Below are 21,493 nucleotides of genomic sequence, written 5' to 3'. Positions count from 1 at the left end.
CATTCTACAATGGCAATACTTGGAATGGTCACCGAACTTTACCACCTTATCCACTCCGTCGCTTCATACCACATTCACCTCCATTTTCACACATTCTACAATGGTAATACTTAGAATGGTAATCTATCAAAGCATGTTGAGTCTAAGTTTCATGTATAACTTGTTTCAAGATAGGTTTCCCGTAAGTTGTTCAGATTGTATTTGAAGAAAATGTAATATTTGAGAAATACTGTGTTCAGAATATTGCGGACCAGAAGACCAAATGTGAAACTATTCAAGTCTGAAATCAGTGTATATCGCAGGTCTAACATGAAGTTAGTAAGAAGGTATGACGACGTTAGTGAATGTACATGGATACGCATCATGACTGTACACTGTGACACATACTGGTTCTGGATAGAAGCAAAAGAAAACAGGATGCCGGGCATTAGTTACACAATTTATTTACTTCACTTTGAAATCTCACATATGAAGTTGTACTTGTAGCTGCAGGGGGCGTCATTCCAGCGATACCCGAATCCGTTCCAAATGTGGACACAATCCTCTGCCCCCTTGTAGTTGTTTGGTTGACCCGGTACCCAGTTCTGGTATCCACCAGCAAAAGGTTTGCCTCCTTCCCAGACGAACCTGCCCTCGCGAGCAAGGTCACTCCCGCCAATGAAGTAACTGGGAGCTTAAATGCAAACGGTGAGGTTTAGAATTGAAACAAACTGATCGATTGTTTGTCAAAAAAGTCTTTCAATTATTGTTTTTCAACAAGTGTCACCTGTCTATGTAAAGAGTCCAAACTGCCTTACCTACCTATCCAAAACTCTTAGGTTTTCAGTGCACTCATGCCTTTACAAACCTTTTCCCCTTGCATATCCCCTGATGAAGTCATCCTCCGCTCGACTGTTGATGATGACGAGCCGAGCTCCGAAAAACTGACAGATTGACTGCAAAACGAATGGTATCGGGATGAACAGTAGTACATCAACCGTCTATTGATGTGCTGAGATTTTAAGATGTCAATCCACTGGATTTCCGTTCTCGATAATGTTTTTTTTATTATTCGTGTTGTTGCTGTGATCGGATTTGATGGAATAAACGGTTGATTGATTGAACGGTTCTCAATGATGTTTTTTTTTATTTTTCGAAAACAATTTCCAAACCACTAGATGATAAACAGGTATAGGCAATCAACATGAACACAACTTTTCATTTTTTATCCCTTACATAACTGTTGTACAATGTATGTACACGATTGCATGTGGGCATTTCCCCATATCAGCTCCGCTTCCCGTCTGGTGCATATATAGTCAGCAGTCCATAACTCATCTGTGTTATATTTATCTGATATGTGGCACCCTATGTAATGAAATATCCTAGTGCACGTTTCTGTATTTTGCCAAGTGTCACTTCGATCAGATTTGATTGATTGATTGTCAACCTATATAGCACAATGATACACCAACCGATCTCAATCAATACCACTCCAGATGTTTTTATTGGCTTCCCCTTGTCAGTCCTGTTTCTACTGTTAATAGCTCTGTACATTAATCTTATCGCGTTTATTCTTAGCAAGTATGTGTACATATCGACATTCTTTTATTCAACCATTCACCTGATAAAGGGGTGAGAAGTGAGACCCGAAACATAGTTTTCAAAATACGTTTAATGTTTTCGATATTTTATATATTGATCATATTTGAACAGAAGACCCAGCACTGGTTACTTACCCTTGCATCAGCAAACGTTCCTGTCGTCTCAGAGAACCAGTAGCAGGAACGTCCGTGGGAATGAAACCCTGGTACACACCTTGAACCTTCAACATTTAAACAAACATACTGGTTTATGTAATTGAAATTGATAAGCAATTGGAATCAGTTAGTTGAAGCTATGTTTCTGATGCACTGTTTAACAGAAGTATAGGATATAGACCAGGCTGAAAGACTGATGTAGGAATTGGGTGTTGGCAAATAAGGAATTACTAGTGGATCCCGGCGATGTGGCACAGTAGATCCTCCAGCAGTTCAAAACAGGAAAAAGAAGTTCATGTAAATATTCCTAATCTACACATGTTCGGTATTAAAAGTACAATATACCAATATCCAGAAGGTGAGTGGCAGTGGGCAATAATTCAGGCCTGACACCTTCTCCTCATTGCGGCAAAGAAACGCCCGATGAATGGTAGTCCATATCTGAGGAGGGATAAACCTGAGTTCCTGCAACATCATTTGAGGATGAGAATGACATCGGGACATCATTCCATTTCATCCCAGCATGTTTGAATGATGAGGGGATCTTGCAAGCATTCTGGTATTTCGCAACATTCAAATTCCCATCAATCACAACACTTTGACTGTACCGTGTACCCGTTGATTCAACTCAGATCATAAAGCCACCACCTTCAAACGATCGCTTTCAATGTTCACCTGGATGCCTGAAGACAGGTGTTCTGCTATCGAATCGGTGAACAAGTAAACGTGACACATCAGTGACAAAGGCCACATATCTGAATCACTGGAGACGTCGACCTTGATTAGGATTAGCCTCTTAGCTGGGCGTCTCTCACGGATGCCGTAGGTGTGTCAGTGTCTGCGGACCACCCTCGCAGATACGCCGCTTCTACACGGCCTGCGAGCCATGCTGTCTGTAAACTGTGTCAACGATATCTTGGCTAGGGGTTGTCATGGGTGGGCGGACACTACGGGACCGTCTCTGGCGTGGTTGTTAATACAGAAAATATTCTAAGCCTGACTAACTTTCAACTATGGGCCATTACAAAGTGAACTAGTCAATGTAGTACATTTTGTAGTAGTTCATTTCCATGTTCAAGGTTGTGAGATCAAGCCTTGATGATAACTCTAGGTCTGGACGTTCCTCAACTCCCTGCAATGAAGATTCAATCAAGGAGATAGAAAAACGTATACTGTCAGATATTACCATTGCTGAACTTGAAGAAGACACAGTCTAAGGAATGGATCCATTTACACTGTTCATAAACATTTGCAGGTGGATAAGATATCTGCTCATTTAGTGACAAAGTTTCTAAATTATTATCTTAATGAAAAAAGAACTGACGTTGCTAGAGAAAATTTCGAGCTAAATTGAGGAGGATTTTGTCAAATTCAAAAAGAGGTTGCTGTGCGACAATGTGGGTTCCAAGAGCTTCCTCACCCTCCATACTCGCCCGACCTGCCACCAAGTGATTTCCGCTTGTTTCCTAAACTGTAAGATCACCTTTGTGGAAAGCGCAATGACAACAACGATGACCTTAAAGCTTCCGTGAACGGGTTTTGCAGGGTGGCTTCAGAAAACCTCTTCCTGACTGGAATCGAAAAGCTTTACTTTCGACATGAGAGGTGTATTGAAAAGCAGCGATATTATGTTGAAAAATGAAATTAAAAACACTTTCTCAACTGTTGGTTTTGTTTGTTACGCTTAGAACTTTTTGACCAGCCTTCGCTGCGTCACCACAAGTGTCATATGGTTGCTTGGTTAATTTGTTGTTTAACGCCGCAGTCAACAATCTTGCAGCTAAATAATCGAGTCTCGACCAGACAATCCAGTTATTAATATCATGAACATCGATCCACGCAATTGGGATCGATGACATGTATGAACCAAGTCAGCGAGCCTGACCACCCGATCCCGTTAGTCGCCTTTTACAACACGCATAGTCGTCTTTTACGTTGCTGAAGACCTATTCTACCCCGAATCTTCACGGGTCTGTCATATGGCCTGGACGTTTAATTGACGTGTGACGTCACACTGAAGCATACCAAAGGCCCGCCATCTGTCATTTTCACATGGCACAATGAAGTATCATCAAAACGATCAAAAGTAGTAGTTTTATCTCTGTACTACCCTGAAAATTGCATGCGTTGGCAACGACATGGGATTGGATATCTCTTATAGAGCTATAGTTGCGTCCTGAATTGGAATAGGAGATGAAACAAAGCGCAACATCGCATGTAGTCAAATATTGTAGACGTTTTCTGCACCACTGTAGACGTGCTTAACAGTGGTTTCCTGTCAAAATGGAACGTCTGGATGGTCTTCTGGCGACAATCCCTGCACATCTGAGGCGACAACGTACGGTTTGTGAATGTATTAGTCGAAGGCCAGGGATCCTTCTTGCAGTCACTGTTGCTGGGTGAAATCGATTTCGTAGGTGTGTTGTTCAAATCCAGTTGTCTTGTCGATTATTGGTTACGCGTGACCTGTCACTCTGAGGATGGTCTCTGACTGCATTCGTCTGTTGCCAACGTTGCCATAAACACCGATTGGTGTTTCTGTGGACGTTAAATCATCCTGCAACGTCACGTTGACTCGATCCTGCTTCAAGCATACCAATGGCTCGCAGACGCTCATTTTCGGACAGGCGTGGCATTTCGTGATATTGAATAATTGCGTAATTGAGTTGTTTTTTCTAAATGTTGTTGTTGTCAGCACGTTGCATATGGAATCTCGTTAACGCACATGTTTTTATACCCATTGTTGGGTAGTGGAATGCATTGGGCTTGCATTAAAGTCAACCTTTGCATGGAATACATGCTTTTCTGTAGCAGTTGCGTTTTTGTGACTTGATTCCATACATGTACTACAATATTGAAAACCAGCTTTGTTTGTTTGAAAAATACACTAAAATATTGGTGCCTCAGGAACTTTTGTTGTTGAGTTTAGATAGGTGAAGTATTTTCAATTTGAGAAAAGTTGCAATTCTGCTGCTATATGACCTTCACGCAATTAAATGCGTTTATTGGCGAGATATTGTATATTTTAATGTATGGACAGTCATGTCAGGTGTAGATGGCACACACAACCTGGCATCAGATTCACGAAAGTATTTGAATGAAACACGTTTCCTTGAAATATAGAGAGTCATAGGAACAAAACAGTTTAAACCAATACTTCAATGGTCCATTATGTGACGCTTAATCATCATAATATTGCTGTGAAATAGCTTCCTACTGCATTTTGTACACCATTTTTACTGGTGACTGTAACTTGAAAACGTTATGAGACAATTTCCCTTTCTATGCTAAGCATTCCAAACGTGCGGTGTGAAAAACAAAACCTTTATCATAGATGACTGAAAACATGATGGACACACGGAACCTTATTGTAGAATGCTAATAGTCCCATATGGTAACACATGCAACATTATGGGTCTACTGATTCTTACGTGCATTTTATTGAAGGCAATTTCCTGGTGTATACACTAGTTTATTACTGTTTGCTTTCAAAGACATGTAAATGAGTGGTATAAACACATTTCTTTAAGGATGACAGTTAGCTAAAAAAAACACTATTGTGTTTTCTTTCTGTTCGCACAGAGTATCAAGAAATGTCAGGAAAACATTATTTACTATTTATGCCATTAGGACATGTTAAACGTTTTGGGGAAATGAGTGACTTACCCTCTGTGTACAGGAGCATGGAAGAGCCTAACAGTAGAAGCGCAACACCAGAGAACACATTCATTGTTGCAGTTGAGATGCTGGCGGTTAGCGTGTCATATGATGTACTGGCGGCTAAACTGATGTATATATAACATAAAGCGTATTCGTGCTTTGGAGCAGCTGTGAAAAGATGAGCATTGATTAAGCTATCGGGACACAAGCAGCTGGGAACTAATGATGGGTCTTTGGAGGGACATAGGGCTACACAATATTATAAACAAAAAACAATATACCTTTCACGATTTCTACTTTTGTGAAACTGAATACATTTTATATGTTTTGATATCCGAGTATAAATAAATTATTTGAACTAAGTCGTCAAGATACAAATGTCATGTTTGTCGGTTTATATGATATTTACTAACACAGGTTCATAAAATATGTATCTAAAATACACTTGCATACATGAATAAGTCATGTTGAACGAGGGGGTTCAGAGGAAAATTTACAAGTCAGTGGCTAGTGTGCGGTATACATTAATACAGGCCTGAGAACTTCTCCTCATTTAGGCGACGAAAGGCCCGATAAGTGGTAATCCATATCTGAGGAATATGTATATATACTGAACAACAAAAGTTCCTGTGACATTGAATACGATTTAATGCAAAGTTATGTTTTTTACCAAATCTGAAACAATTTCGGTTTGCAACAGACAAAAGACTCCTGTAAGTATTCAAATGGTTTAATTTGCCACACTGACTTCAGAAAATGCGTGATTTCATAAAAAAAAACATGAACATGCCAAAATGTCAATTTACAAATCAATAGTGCGTGTGTCCCCCTCTGGTTGTGATGCAAGCAACACATCTTCGTCCTCATTGAATGGACAAGGCGTCGAACAAAGTCCTGTGCGATATCTGTCCATAGGCGCCGATCAATCTCATCCCACATGTGCTCGATTGGTGAGAGATCAGGGGAGCGAGACGGCCAGGGGATGACATTCACGTTGTTTGGTTGAAGAGAATCCTGAACAAGTCAAACAATATGAGGCCGGGCGTTGTCATGGTGAAAGGTAATGCCTGGGCCATGACGACGCAAAAACGGTAGAAGAACAGGGCCGATGATCTCGTCGCGGTAGTGCTGTCCATTGAGATTCCCCTCTACCACTATCAAACGGGTCCTCTGTCTTGCTGTAATCCCACCCCATACCATAACGCTGCCACCCCAAAGCGATCTTCTTCCATGACACAATGATTGACGTCACGTTCACCTCGACGGCGATACACTCGAATCCGTCCATCGCTGTGTGTGAGGTGAAAACGAGACTCGTCAGTGAATAGAACTTGTCCCCACTGTATGGCCGTCGAGCATAAACGCTGTCTGCAACAGTGTAGACGTGCTTAACGGTGGTTTCCTGTCAAAATCGGACGTCTGGCGGGTCTTCTGGCGACAATCCCTGCACATCTGAGGCGACGACGTACGGTTTGTGAAGATATTAGTCGAAGGCCAGGGATGCTTTTTGCAGTCACTGTTGCTGGCTGAAATCGATTTCGTAGGTGTTTTGTTCGAATCAAGTTGTCTTGTCGATTATTGGTTACGCGTGACCTGCCACTCCGAGTGTGGTCTCTGACTGCATTCGTCTGTTGCCAACGTTGCCAACGTTGCCATAAACACCAAATGGTGTTTCTATAGACGTTAAATTGTCTTGCAACATCACGTTGACTCGATCCTGCTTCACACATACCAATGGCTCGCAGACGCTCATTTTCGGACAGGCGTGGCATTTCGTAATGTTCAATAATTGCCTAATTGTGTTGTTTTTCTGAGTTGTTGTTGTCAGCACAATGCTAAATAATGCATGGAGAATCCCGTTAACGCACATGTGTCTTGGGTAGTGAAATGCATGGGGATTGCATAACAGCGTAACAGGTAACAGCGTTTGTGTTGTCATTTTTAACTTATGATGTTTAGAATGATGTGCTCGTTGTAGTAAACGTTCAAAATGGGGGAAATTATTTCACATAATGATCAAAATGTTTATAGTTTGACTTAGATATTAATGAGAAGATGTTTGTAACGGTAGGGACGTTAGTTTGTAGTTTCTTTAACAAAGTAACCTTGCAAATAATTTTGTAACAAATTAAACTATTGAGCTGTATATATGTACTGAAAATGTACATGTATTGTTGCCCGACTCCCCATCGTTCTCGGTGCCTTAGGTCTGCTGGCTGACATTGGGAGAGTGTCAGGGGGAACGCCCCTGAACTGATGATGAGCCTAACGAGCCTAACAATAATAATAATAATAACAACAAGAATATTAAAAATAATAGTAATAATAATTCCCCGAGCGACTACCTCTTTTACTCAACTCTTTAATGAATTACTGGTCAACTCAATTTGAGATGTATTCGCAGGGGCAGATGGTTACTTCGGAACCCATTTCTTTCCGCAGAGGAATATTTCAGGGCGATTCTTTTAGCCCTTTGCTTTTCCGTTTGTCACTAAAACCTTTAAGCTTTTTGCTCAGCAAAGAGGAAAGTTATCACCCGGGACCTCCTATGCACCATTCCCCAACACCCCTTACTCACCTCCTTTACATGGATGACCTTGAACTTATTGCCAATGGAGGATCTACACTAATAAAACAGATTCTGCTTTTCGAGTCCTTTTCTAATGATATCTGCATGTCCTTTGGACTCGACAAATGCAACATTCGTCATTTGAAACGTGGCAAGGTAAAAAGAGAGAGGATCCGTCTGTTTACTTAGAGGAGGAGTTATTGACCACCTTGCGGAAGGTCAGGCCTATATGTACTTAGGGATGCAGATTAGGGACAAACTCCAGAATGCCCATATCAAGGGCAAACTTCAGGCAGAGTACAAATGTTGACTTAAGAAAATCTGGAGTTCAGAGCTGAACGCTCGCAATAAAGTCAAAGTCACAAATACTTATGCTGTGCCCGTCCTTTCGTAATCTTTTGGTGTTGTTGTTTGGACGAAATAAGAAATTCAGGGTATTGACATCCTCACACGGAGAATCATGTCAGACTATAGATCCCACCACCCTTGCTCTTCCCTCAATCGCTTATATTTACCAATCATGATGGGAGGGCGTGGTTTGATTGATGTGGAGGCTCTTCGTGATAGAATTGTCTTGTGCACTTTTGCACAGATTTATTTGTCTGATGATCCTCTTGTGAAGCATGTCAAGATTCATGATGAAAACAAGGCATTCCACAGTTTTCTATAACGAGCCAAGGATGTGGGACATAATCTCAATGTCTGTATTGATTTTGTTGATGGTTCTGTACTGCTGAACGGTACAGAAATGAGTGTCAACCAAGCGAAGTGTCATATCAAGTCGGCCCACTCAGATAGCCTTTCCATTTTCAAGGAAATGTAATATTTCAGGTGATAGAAATGCTAGGATCATGAGTGGTAGCACAGCTGTGGTGTTATTGCAGACCTGTATGATAACAAGTTGGGACGGCGCCTAAGTTCTTCACACGCATGTAACAGAACATGTGTGACACTTGATCAACTTCAAGATAAAAGTTGGTCACGATTGTTTCAAATTGTGACATGCTGTAAATGAAAAGTGACAAAACCCTTTCCACATTCACCAGGGTCTATTGTATTCGACTACAGTCAAGTCTCGTTAATCCGACACTCGTTTATAAGACAATCGGCTTTATCCGATGCATATAATGGGAACTGATTAAATCAGTGTTATTTAGACCGGATTAACGGGACTGGACTGATTATCATGAGCTCGTGTTCATGATTCACTATTAAATAGTGATAATACCAGTTGATAGAGAAGAAAAGGTGAGCGTATCTTGCCCCACCCGTGACACCGATCACAAACACATGCAAAGTGAATCTTTCACTCCAAAGCATTTTAAAATCAACTGACAGTGGTCGCACTGGTAAACACATTTCTATGCAAATGAACACTAGCTGTTCCGTTGGTAATCAGCAGCCAACAAAGTTGTCAATATATATGATTTAACTGACATATTCAGTACCAAATTGTGACTTGCAAAACTGTCCATGATGAAATGACTGTGTCATTTGCACATGACTATCCGGGTATTGATTGAGTGGTTGTCATCATTAAATGTTAATAATATATACATGAAATATACAGATACCTATTTCGAGTCAATATAGACCGCCTCCGTGGTCTAATGGTAGAGCGTCCGCCTGGAGAGCGGATGGTCCGGGGTTCGATCCCCGACCGCGTCATACCAAAAGACGTTAAAATATGGTACTTGTTGTTACCCTGTCTGGCGCTCGGCATTAAGGGGCTAAAACAAGGACTGGTCGGCTCGGAGTCAGTATACTGTGTCTGAGTGGGGTATTCATGTTAAACTGCGGCATGGTATCTTAGTGAGCTAGCACTATAAATCGGCATCAGCCCGGACTAGTACAAGCAGACACACACACTCGTACATGCAGGTCGCTATATGAGTGCAATAACCTTGGACGTGACGTTAAACTCCATTTCACCTCACCTCACCCAACTCGACTGGGGAATTTTCCAAAGTATGATTTCATGGAAACAGAACGTATGGAGATTAGGAGTTCTCATCATGGCTGAACAGACTGATAATCTCTTTCAGCAGAGATTTCTTATAGTGAGGTTTTGTCGTTTGTCTATACATGTTCTTCTAAAATAGCCATTGTGAGTACTGAATGAACGAGTAGGGACTTACGCCGCGTTGAGAAATTCCGCAATATGATCCCGAGAACACCATTACTGGGCTCAGGGTGGGGCTGAAAATGCTTCCCTTTTCGCGAGCACTTGGTGTCATCACTGGTGCCATCACCTGATGCCATCACCTGATGCCACCACTGGTTTTCCATGGCCCGTTCATGTGCTGTTCGACGCTTTATCACAACGAAGAGGATATAGTATTCAACATCGTTAGTGAGTGAGTATCGTTTTACGCAGCTTCTTTTAGCAATATTCATGCAATATCAAGACGGGGGACACTGGAAATGGGCTTCACACATTGTATCCATGTCGGGAATCGAACCCAGGCTTTAGGCGTCTCGAGAGAGGGCCTTAACCAGAAGGCTACCCGACCGCCCCTATTTAACATTGAAGGCATTAAAGTTACATTGAGCATAATTCTAATGTTATAATTATTTAATATTCCCTAGTTTTAAGGGATATTCTGCAAATAATATGAAGAAATTTAAGCTTAGCTCATTTCAGTGTATATGCTGATGTCGAAACAAGGACAATCGACACTGTCAGTAAGGACATCAAACATCCGCTTATCGGCAAGCTGGTCACAGAGGCCAGTGTGAACAGTAATTACAAAATGTCACTTGATATTCCATGTAGTTCCATCCACGTGCGAAGTGTTTTGTAACATATGGTTCTTATCTGTCGGGATGTGTTTGTGTAACGGGTCCCAATAGCGAAGTGTATAACTATTGCGTGACTGAATGAAGCCAACATCACTAATCGACATGTTTTGTTCGTTGTTCATATTGTCAGATATGGTATAGCTCAATGTTAATGCCATCTTCAAATGTTAAGTGTAAACTTATTGTACTTGGTATTGGTCTTTAAACATGTTATGTCTTATGTACAAGTTATTAAATATACTTGGATCTATAGCCACACGGTGAATGACATCTGTGTGTTCATTTCAAGTTCGTTTCCCACTATTTGTGGAACATTTAGGCCCGTAAAGATGGTAGATTATCAAATAACCCAATTATCCAATTTCCCTTTACCGTGACAAACAATACAGATAACTGCTCACTTTGGTGTACTGTGTTGATTTCTCTGCAAGATCGGTGCAGAATTCTTGGCCGGGGAAATTGGGCATATTGAAAAGAAGGAAAATGGATAAAAGATTACTGTAGTTTGGGCTAATATATCCAGAAATAATCATGCCATCTTGTAACATTGCTTGTAATCATGAGTGTGACATGACATGCTTACTCACTTCACACATGACGGGTACTAAGGGTAGACAGGACATGCTTACTCAATTCACATATAACAGGTACTAAGGGTTGGACAGGAGATAGTCACTCACTTCACATATGACAGGTACTAAGGGTGGACAGGAAATGCCTACTCACTTCACACATAACGGGTTCTAAGGGAGGACAGGACACACTTACTCACTTCACACATGACGGGTACTAAGGGAGGGCAGGACATGCTTACTCACTTCACACATGACGGGTACACAGATTGGACAGGAGATGCTCTCTCACTTCACACATGACTGGTACAAAGGGAGGACAGGACATGCTCACTCACTTCACACATGACGGGTACAAAGGGAGGACAGGACATGCTTACTCATTTAAGACATGACGGATACTAAGATTGTACAGGAGATGGTCACTCACTTCACACATGACGGGTACAAAGGGAGGACAGGAGATGCTCACTCACTTCACACATGACGGGTACAAAGGGAGGACAGGACATGCTCACTCACTTCACACATGACGGGTACTAGGGTTGGACAGGACATGCTTACTCACTTCACATATGACAGTTACTAAGAGTTGGACAGGACATGCTTACTCACTTAAAAAATGACAGTACTCTTGGTGGACAGGACATGCTTACTGACTTCATACTTGACGGGTAGTAGGGGAGGACAGGACATGCTTACTTACTTCACACATGACGAATACTAAGGGTTGGACAGGACACGCTTACTCACTTCACACATGACGGGTACTAGGGGAGGACATGACATGCTTTCTTACTTCACACATGACGAATACTAAGGGTTGGACAGGACACGCTTACTCACATCACACATGACAGTACTATGGGTGGACAGTCGATGCTTACTCACTTCACAGATGATGGGTAGTAGGGGAGGACAGGACATGCTCATTCACTTCACACATGAGGGATTCAAATGGAGCACACGACATGCTTACTCACTTCACACATGACGGGTACAAAGGAAAGACAGGACATGCTCACTCACTTCACACATAACGGGTACTAAAGGAGGACTCGACATGCTTACTCACTTTACACGTGACAGATAGTAAGGGTTGGACAGGACATACTTACTCACTTCACATATGACAGGTACTAAAGGTTGGACAGGACATGCTTACTTACTTCACACATGATGGGTACAAAGGGAGGATAGGACATGCTTACTCACTTCACATAAAAAAGGGTACTAAAGGAGGACTCGACATGCTTACTCACTTCACATATGACAGGTACTAAAGGTTGGACAGGACATGCTTACTCACTTTACCCATGACGGGTACTAAGGGAGGACAGCACATGCTTACTCACTTCACACATGACGGGTACTAAGGGTTGGACAGGACATGCTTACTCACTTCACACATGTCTGGTACAGAGGGAGGACAGGATATGCTTACTCACTTCACACAAAACGGGTACTAAAGGAGGACTCTACATGCTTATTCACTTCACACATGACAGGTACTAAAGGTTGGACACGACATGCTTACTCAGTTCATACATGACGGGTACAAAGGGATGACAGGAGATGCTTACTCACTTCACACGTGACGGTTACTAAGGGTTGGACAGGAGATACTCATTCACTTCATATATCACAGGTACAAAAGTTTGGACACGACATGCTTATTCACTTCACACATGACAGGTACTAAAGGTTGGACACGACATGCTTATTCACTTCACACATGTCTGGTACAGAGGGAGGACAGGATATGCTTACTCACTTCACACGTGACGGTTACTAAGGGTTGGACAGGACATACTTACTCACTTCACATATGACAGGTACTAAAGGTTGGACACGACATGCTTACTCACTTAACACATGGCGGGTACTAAGGGAGGACACGACATGCTTACTCACTTCACACATGACGGGTACCAGGGAAGGACAGGACATGCTTACTCACCTCACACTCGACAGGTACTAAGATTGGACAGGGCATGCTTACTCACTTCACACATGACAGATACTAAGGGTTATATGGGACTTCATACATGACGTCTACTAGGACTGGACATGACATGCTTACTCACTTTACACATGACGGGTACTAAGGGTTGACAGGACATGCTTACTCACTTCACACATGACGGGTACTAAGTGAGCACAGGACATGCTTACTCACTTCACACATGACGGGTACTAAGGTTAGACAGGAGAGGCTTACTCACTTCACAGACGACGGGTACTAGGGAAGGACAGGACATGCTTACTCACTTCACACTCGACAGGTACTAAGATTGGACAGGGCATGCTTACTCACTTCACACATGACGGATACTAAGGGTTATATAGGACTTCATACATGACGGGTACTAAGACTGGACAGGACATGCTAACTCACTTCACACATGACGGGTACTAAGGGAGGACACGACATGCTTACTCACTTCACACATAACGCGTACGAAGGGAGGACAGGACATGCTTACTCACTTCACACATGACGGGTACTAGGGAAGGACAGGACATGCTTACTCACTTTACACATGACGGGTGCTAAGGTGGAGAGGAGATGCTTACTGACTTCACACAGAACGGGTACTAAGGGTGCAAAGGATATACTTAGTCACTTCGCACATGACTAGTGCTATGGGTGGAAAGGACATGCTTACTGACTTCACACATGATGGGTAGTAGGGGAGGACAGGACATGCTTACTCACTTCACACATTACGGATACAAAGGGAGCACACGACATGCTTACTCACTTCACACATGACGGGTACAAAGGGAGGACAAGACATGCTTACTCACTTAACACATGACGGGTACAAAGGGAGCACACGACATGCTCACTCACTTCACACATGACGGGTACTAAGGGTGGACAGGACATGCTTACTCACTTCACACATGACCGGTACTAAGGGTTGACAGGAGATGCCTACTCACTTTACACATGACGGGTACTTAGGGTTGGACACGACATGCTTACTCACTTCGCACATGGCGGGTACTAAGGGAGGACAGGACATGCTCACTCACTTCACAAATGACGGGTTCTAAGGGTGGACACGACATGCTTACTCACTTCACACATGACCGGTACTAAGGGAGGAAAGGACATGCTAACTCACTTCACACATGACGGGTACAAAGGGAGGACAGGACATGCTCACTCACTTCACACATGACGGGTACTAAGGTTGGACACGACATGCTTACTCACTTCACACATGACCGGTACTAAGGGAGGACACGACATTCTAACTCACTTCACAAATGACGGGTACAAAGGGAGCACACGACATGCTCACTCACTTCACAAATGACGGGTACTAAGGGTGGACACGACATGCTTACTCACTTCACACATGACGGGTACTAAAGGTGGACAAGACAGGCTTACTCACTTCACAAATGACGGGTACAAAGGGAGGACAGGACATGCTTACTCACTTCACAAATGACGGGTACAAAGGGAGGACAGGACATGCTTACTCACTTCGAACATGACGGGTAGTAAGGGTGGACACGACATGCTTAGTCACTTCACACATGACCGGTACTAAGGGAGGACAAGACATGCTAACTCACTTCACACATGACGGGTACAAAGTGAGGAAAGGACATGGTTACTCACTTCGCACTTGACGGGTACAAAGGGATGACACGACATGCTTACTCAGTTCACGCATGACGGGTACTAAGATTGGACAGGAGATGCTCACTCAATTCACACATGATGGGTACAAAGGGAGGACAGGACTTGCTTACTAATTCCCACATGACTGGTACTAAGTGTTGAGAGGACATACTTACTCACTTCACACATGACGGGTACTAGGGGAGGACAGGACATGTTTACTTACTTCACACATGACGAATACTAAGGGTTGGAGTGGACACGCTTAATCACTTCACACATGACGGGTACTAGGGGAGGACACGACATGCTTACTTACTTCACACATGACGAATACTAAGAGTTGGACAGGACATGGTTACTCACATCACACATGACAGTACTATGGGTGGACAGTCGATGCTTACTCACTTCACAGATGATGGGTAGTAGGGGAGGACAGGACATGCTCATTCACTTCACACATGAGGGATTCAAATGGAGCACACGACATGCTTACTCACTTCACACATGACGGGTACAAAGGAAAGACAGGACATGCTCACTCACTTCACACATAACTGGTACTAAAGGAGGACTCGACATGCTTACTCACTTTACACGTGACAGATAGTAAGGGTTGGACAGGACATACTTACTCACTTGACATATGACAGGTACTAAAGGTTGGACAGGACATGCTTACTTACTTTACACATGATGGGTACAAAGGGAGGATAGGACATGCTTACCCACTTCACATAAAAAAGGGTACTAAAGGAGGACTCGACATGCTTACTCACTTCACATATGACAGGTACTAAAGGTTGGGCAGGACATGCTTACTCACTTTACACATGACGGGTACTAAGGGAGGACAGCACATGCTTACTCACTTCACACATGACGGGTACTAAGGGTTGGACAGGGCATGCTTACTTACTTCACACATGTCTGGTACAGAGGGAGGACAGGATATGCTTACTCACTTCACACAAAACGGGTACTAAAGGAGGACTCTACATGCTTATTCACTTCACACATGACAGGTACTAAAGGTTGGACACGACATGCTTACTCAGTTCATACATGACGGGTACAAAGGGATGACAGGAGATGCTTACTCACTTCACACGTGACGGTTACTAAGGGTTGGACAGGAGATACTCATTCACTTCATATATCACAGGTACTAAAGGTTGGACACGACATGCTTATTCACTTCACACATGTCTGGTACAGAGGGAGGACAGGATATGCTTACTCACTTCACACAAAACGGGTACTAAAGGAGGACTCGACATGCTTACTCACTTCACACGTGACAGGTAGTAAGGGTTGGACACGACATGCTTACTCACTTCACATATGACAGGTACTAAAGGTTGGACAGGACATGCTTACTTACTTCACACATGATGGGTACAAAGGGATGACACGACATGCTTACTCAGTTCACGCATGACGGGTACAAAGGGATGACACGACATGCTTACTCAGTTCACGCATGACGGGTACTAAGATTTTGACAGGAGATGCTCACTCAATTCACACATGACGGGTACAAAGGGAGGACAGGACTTGCTTACTTCTTCCCACATGACGGGTACTAAGTGTTGACAGGGCATACTTACTCACTTCACACATGACGGGTACTAGGGGAGGACAGGACATGTTTACTTTTTTCACACATGACGAATACTAGGGGTTGGACAGGACACGCTCAATCACTTCACACATGACGGGTACTAGGGGAGGACACGACATGCTTACTTACTTCACACATGACGAATACTAAGAGTTGGACAGGACACGCTTACTCACATCACACATGACAGTACTATGGGTGGACAGTCGATGCTTACTCACTTCACAGATGATGGGTAGTAGGGGAGGACAGGACATGCTCATTCACTTCACACATGAGGGATTCAAATGGAGCACACGACATGCTTACTCACTTCACACATGACGGGTACAAAGGAAAGACAGGACATGCTCACTCACTTCACACATAACGGGTACTAAAGGAGGACTCGACATGCTTACTCACTTTACACGTGACAGATAGTAAGGGTTGGACAGGACATACTTACTCACTTCACATATGACAGGTACTAAAGGTTGGACAGGACATGCTTACTTACTTCACACATGATGGGTACAAAGGGAGGATAGGACATGCTTACTCACTTCACATAAAAAAGGGTACTAAAGGAGGACTCGACATGCTTACTCACTTCACATATGACAGGTACTAAAGGTTGGACAGGACATGCTTACTCACTTTACCCATGACGGGTACTAAGGGAGGACAGCACATGCTTACTCACTTCACACATGACGGGTACTAAGGGTTGGACAGGACATGCTTACTCACTTCACACATGTCTGGTACAGAGGGAGGACAGGATATGCTTACTCACTTCACACAAAACGGGTACTAAAGGAGGACTCTACATGCTTATTCACTTCACACATGACAGGTACTAAAGGTTGGACACGACATGCTTACTCAGTTCATACATGACGGGTACAAAGGGATGACAGGAGATGCTTACTCACTTCACACGTGACGGTTACTAAGGGTTGGACAGGAGATACTCATTCACTTCATATATCACAGGTACAAAAGTTTGGACACGACATGCTTATTCACTTCACACATGACAGGTACTAAAGGTTGGACACGACATGCTTATTCACTTCACACATGTCTGGTACAGAGGGAGGACAGGATATGCTTACTCACTTCACACGTGACGGTTACTAAGGGTTGGACAGGACATACTTACTCACTTCACATATGACAGGTACTAAAGGTTGGACACGACATGCTTACTCACTTAACACATGGCGGGTACTAAGGGAGGACACGACATGCTTACTCACTTCACACATGACGGGTACCAGGGAAGGACAGGACATGCTTACTCACCTCACACTCGACAGGTACTAAGATTGGACAGGGCATGCTTACTCACTTCACACATGACAGATACTAAGGGTTATATGGGACTTCATACATGACGTCTACTAGGACTGGACATGACATGCTTACTCACTTTACACATGACGGGTACTAAGGGTTGACAGGACATGCTTACTCACTTCACACATGACGGGTACTAAGTGAGCACAGGACATGCTTACTCACTTCACACATGACGGGTACTAAGGTTAGACAGGAGAGGCTTACTCACTTCACAGACGACGGGTACTAGGGAAGGACAGGACATGCTTACTCACTTCACACTCGACAGGTACTAAGATTGGACAGGGCATGCTTACTCACTTCACACATGACGGATACTAAGGGTTATATAGGACTTCATACATGACGGGTACTAAGACTGGACAGGACATGCTAACTCACTTCACACATGACGGGTACTAAGGGAGGACACGACATGCTTACTCACTTCACACATAACGCGTACGAAGGGAGGACAGGACATGCTTACTCACTTCACACATGACGGGTACTAGGGAAGGACAGGACATGCTTACTCACTTTACACATGACGGGTGCTAAGGTGGAGAGGAGATGCTTACTGACTTCACACAGAACGGGTACTAAGGGTGCAAAGGATATACTTAGTCACTTCGCACATGACTAGTGCTATGGGTGGAAAGGACATGCTTACTGACTTCACACATGATGGGTAGTAGGGGAGGACAGGACATGCTTACTCACTTCACACATTACGGATACAAAGGGAGCACACGACATGCTTACTCACTTCACACATGACGGGTACAAAGGGAGGACAAGACATGCTTACTCACTTAACACATGACGGGTACAAAGGGAGCACACGACATGCTCACTCACTTCACACATGACGGGTACTAAGGGTGGACAGGACATGCTTACTCACTTCACACATGACCGGTACTAAGGGTTGACAGGAGATGCCTACTCACTTTACACATGACGGGTACTTAGGGTTGGACACGACATGCTTACTCACTTCGCACATGGCGGGTACTAAGGGAGGACAGGACATGCTCACTCACTTCACAAATGACGGGTTCTAAGGGTGGACACGACATGCTTACTCACTTCACACATGACCGGTACTAAGGGAGGAAAGGACATGCTAACTCACTTCACACATGACGGGTACAAAGGGAGGACAGGACATGCTCACTCACTTCACACATGACGGGTACTAAGGTTGGACACGACATGCTTACTCACTTCACACATGACCGGTACTAAGGGAGGACACGACATTCTAACTCACTTCACAAATGACGGGTACAAAGGGAGCACACGACATGCTCACTCACTTCACAAATGACGGGTACTAAGGGTGGACACGACATGCTTACTCACTTCACACATGACGGGTACTAAAGGTGGACAAGACAGGCTTACTCACTTCACAAATGACGGGTACAAAGGGAGGACAGGACATGCTTACTCACTTCACAAATGACGGGTACAAAGGGAGGACAGGACATGCTTACTCACTTCGAACATGACGGGTAGTAAGGGTGGACACGACATGCTTAGTCACTTCACACATGACCGGTACTAAGGGAGGACAAGACATGCTAACTCACTTCACACATGACGGGTACAAAGTGAGGAAAGGACATGGTTACTCACTTCGCACTTGACGGGTACAAAGGGATGACACGACATGCTTACTCAGTTCACGCATGACGGGTACTAAGATTGGACAGGAGATGCTCACTCAATTCACACATGATGGGTACAAAGGGAGGACAGGACTTGCTTACTAATTCCCACATGACTGGTACTAAGTGTTGAGAGGACATACTTACTCACTTCACACATGACGGGTACTAGGGGAGGACAGGACATGTTTACTTACTTCACACATGACGAATACTAAGGGTTGGAGTGGACACGCTTAATCACTTCACACATGACGGGTACTAGGGGAGGACACGACATGCTTACTTACTTCACACATGACGAATACTAAGAGTTGGACAGGACATGGTTACTCACATCACACATGACAGTACTATGGGTGGACAGTCGATGCTTACTCACTTCACAGATGATGGGTAGTAGGGGAGGACAGGACATGCTCATTCACTTCACACATGAGGGATTCAAATGGAGCACACGACATGCTTACTCACTTCACACATGACGGGTACAAAGGAAAGACAGGACATGCTCACTCACTTCACACATAACTGGTACTAAAGGAGGACTCGACATGCTTACTCACTTTACACGTGACAGATAGTAAGGGTTGGACAGGACATACTTACTCACTTGACATATGACAGGTACTAAAGGTTGGACAGGACATGCTTACTTACTTTACACATGATGGGTACAAAGGGAGGATAGGACATGCTTACCCACTTCACATAAAAAAGGGTACTAAAGGAGGACTCGACATGCTTACTCACTTCACATATGACAGGTACTAAAGGTTGGGCAGGACATGCTTACTCACTTTACACATGACGGGTACTAAGGGAGGACAGCACATGCTTACTCACTTCACACATGACGGGTACTAAGGGTTGGACAGGGCATGCTTACTTACTTCACACATGTCTGGTACAGAGGGAGGACAGGATATGCTTACTCACTTCACACAAAACGGGTACTAAAGGAGGACTCTACATGCTTATTCACTTCACACATGACAGGTACTAAAGGTTGGACACGACATGCTTACTCAGTTCATACATGACGGGTACAAAGGGATGACAGGAGATGCTTACTCACTTCACACGTGACGGTTACTAAGGGTTGGACAGGAGATACTCATTCACTTCATATATCACAGGTACTAAAGGTTGGACACGACATGCTTATTCACTTCACACATGTCTGGTACAGAGGGAGGACAGGATATGCTTACTCACTTCACACAAAACGGGTACTAAAGGAGGACTCGACATGCTTACTCACTTCACACGTGACAGGTAGTAAGGGTTGGACACGACATGCTTACTCACTTCACATATGACAGGTACTAAAGGTTGGACAGGACATGCTTACTTACTTCACACATGATGGGTACAAAGGGATGACACGACATGCTTACTCAGTTCACGCATGACGGGTACAAAGGGATGACACGACATGCTTACTCAGTTCACGCATGACGGGTACTAAGATTTTGACAGGAGATGCTCACTCAATTCACACATGACGGGTACAAAGGGAGGACAGGACTTGCTTACTTCTTCCCACATGACGGGTACTAAGTGTTGACAGGGCATACTTACTCACTTCACACATGACGGGTACTAGGGGAGGACAGGACATGTTTACTTTTTTCACACATGACGAATACTAGGGGTTGGACAGGACACGCTCAATCACTTCACACATGACGGGTACTAGGGGAGGACACGACATGCTTACTTACTTCACACATGACGAATACTAAGAGTTGGACAGGACACGCTTACTCACATCACACATGACAGTACTATGGGTGGACAGTCGATGCTTACTCACTTCACAGATGATGGGTAGTAGGGGAGGACAGGACATGCTCATTCACTTCACACATGAGGG

At 43.7% G+C, this 21,493-nt stretch overlaps 1 protein-coding gene across 2 annotated transcripts in view; it reads right to left on the bottom strand.

The window, feature by feature from the left end:
• Nucleotides 1–426: 426 nt before the first annotated feature.
• LOC125377282 (perlucin-like) overlaps nt 427–21,493 on the bottom strand; it is a 35,525-nt gene continuing 14,458 nt past the window's right edge. The window contains exons 1-4 of one of the 2 annotated variants that reach the window (XM_048390195.1): nt 5,406–5,523; nt 1,719–1,804; nt 848–935; nt 427–673 (exon numbers count right to left, since the gene is read on the bottom strand). In XM_048390195.1, coding sequence (XP_048246152.1) covers nt 450–673; nt 848–935; nt 1,719–1,804; nt 5,406–5,469 — 462 coding nt within the window. In that variant the 5' untranslated portion in view covers nt 5,470–5,523 and the 3' untranslated portion in view covers nt 427–449. Of the gene's footprint in view, nt 674–847; nt 936–1,718; nt 1,805–5,405; nt 5,524–21,493 lie in introns of those variants that run through there. The other variant, XM_048390196.1, reaches the window with a different exon arrangement.

The sequence above is a fragment of the Haliotis rufescens genome, unplaced genomic scaffold (assembly GCF_023055435.1).
Source record: "Haliotis rufescens isolate VD_foot unplaced genomic scaffold, xgHalRufe1.0.p SCAF_86, whole genome shotgun sequence".
NCBI classification, from domain to species: Eukaryota; Metazoa; Mollusca; class Gastropoda; order Lepetellida; family Haliotidae; genus Haliotis; species Haliotis rufescens.
The sequence above is the reverse complement of the archived record's forward strand: the minus strand, read 5'-3'. Positions and strand labels throughout refer to the sequence as shown.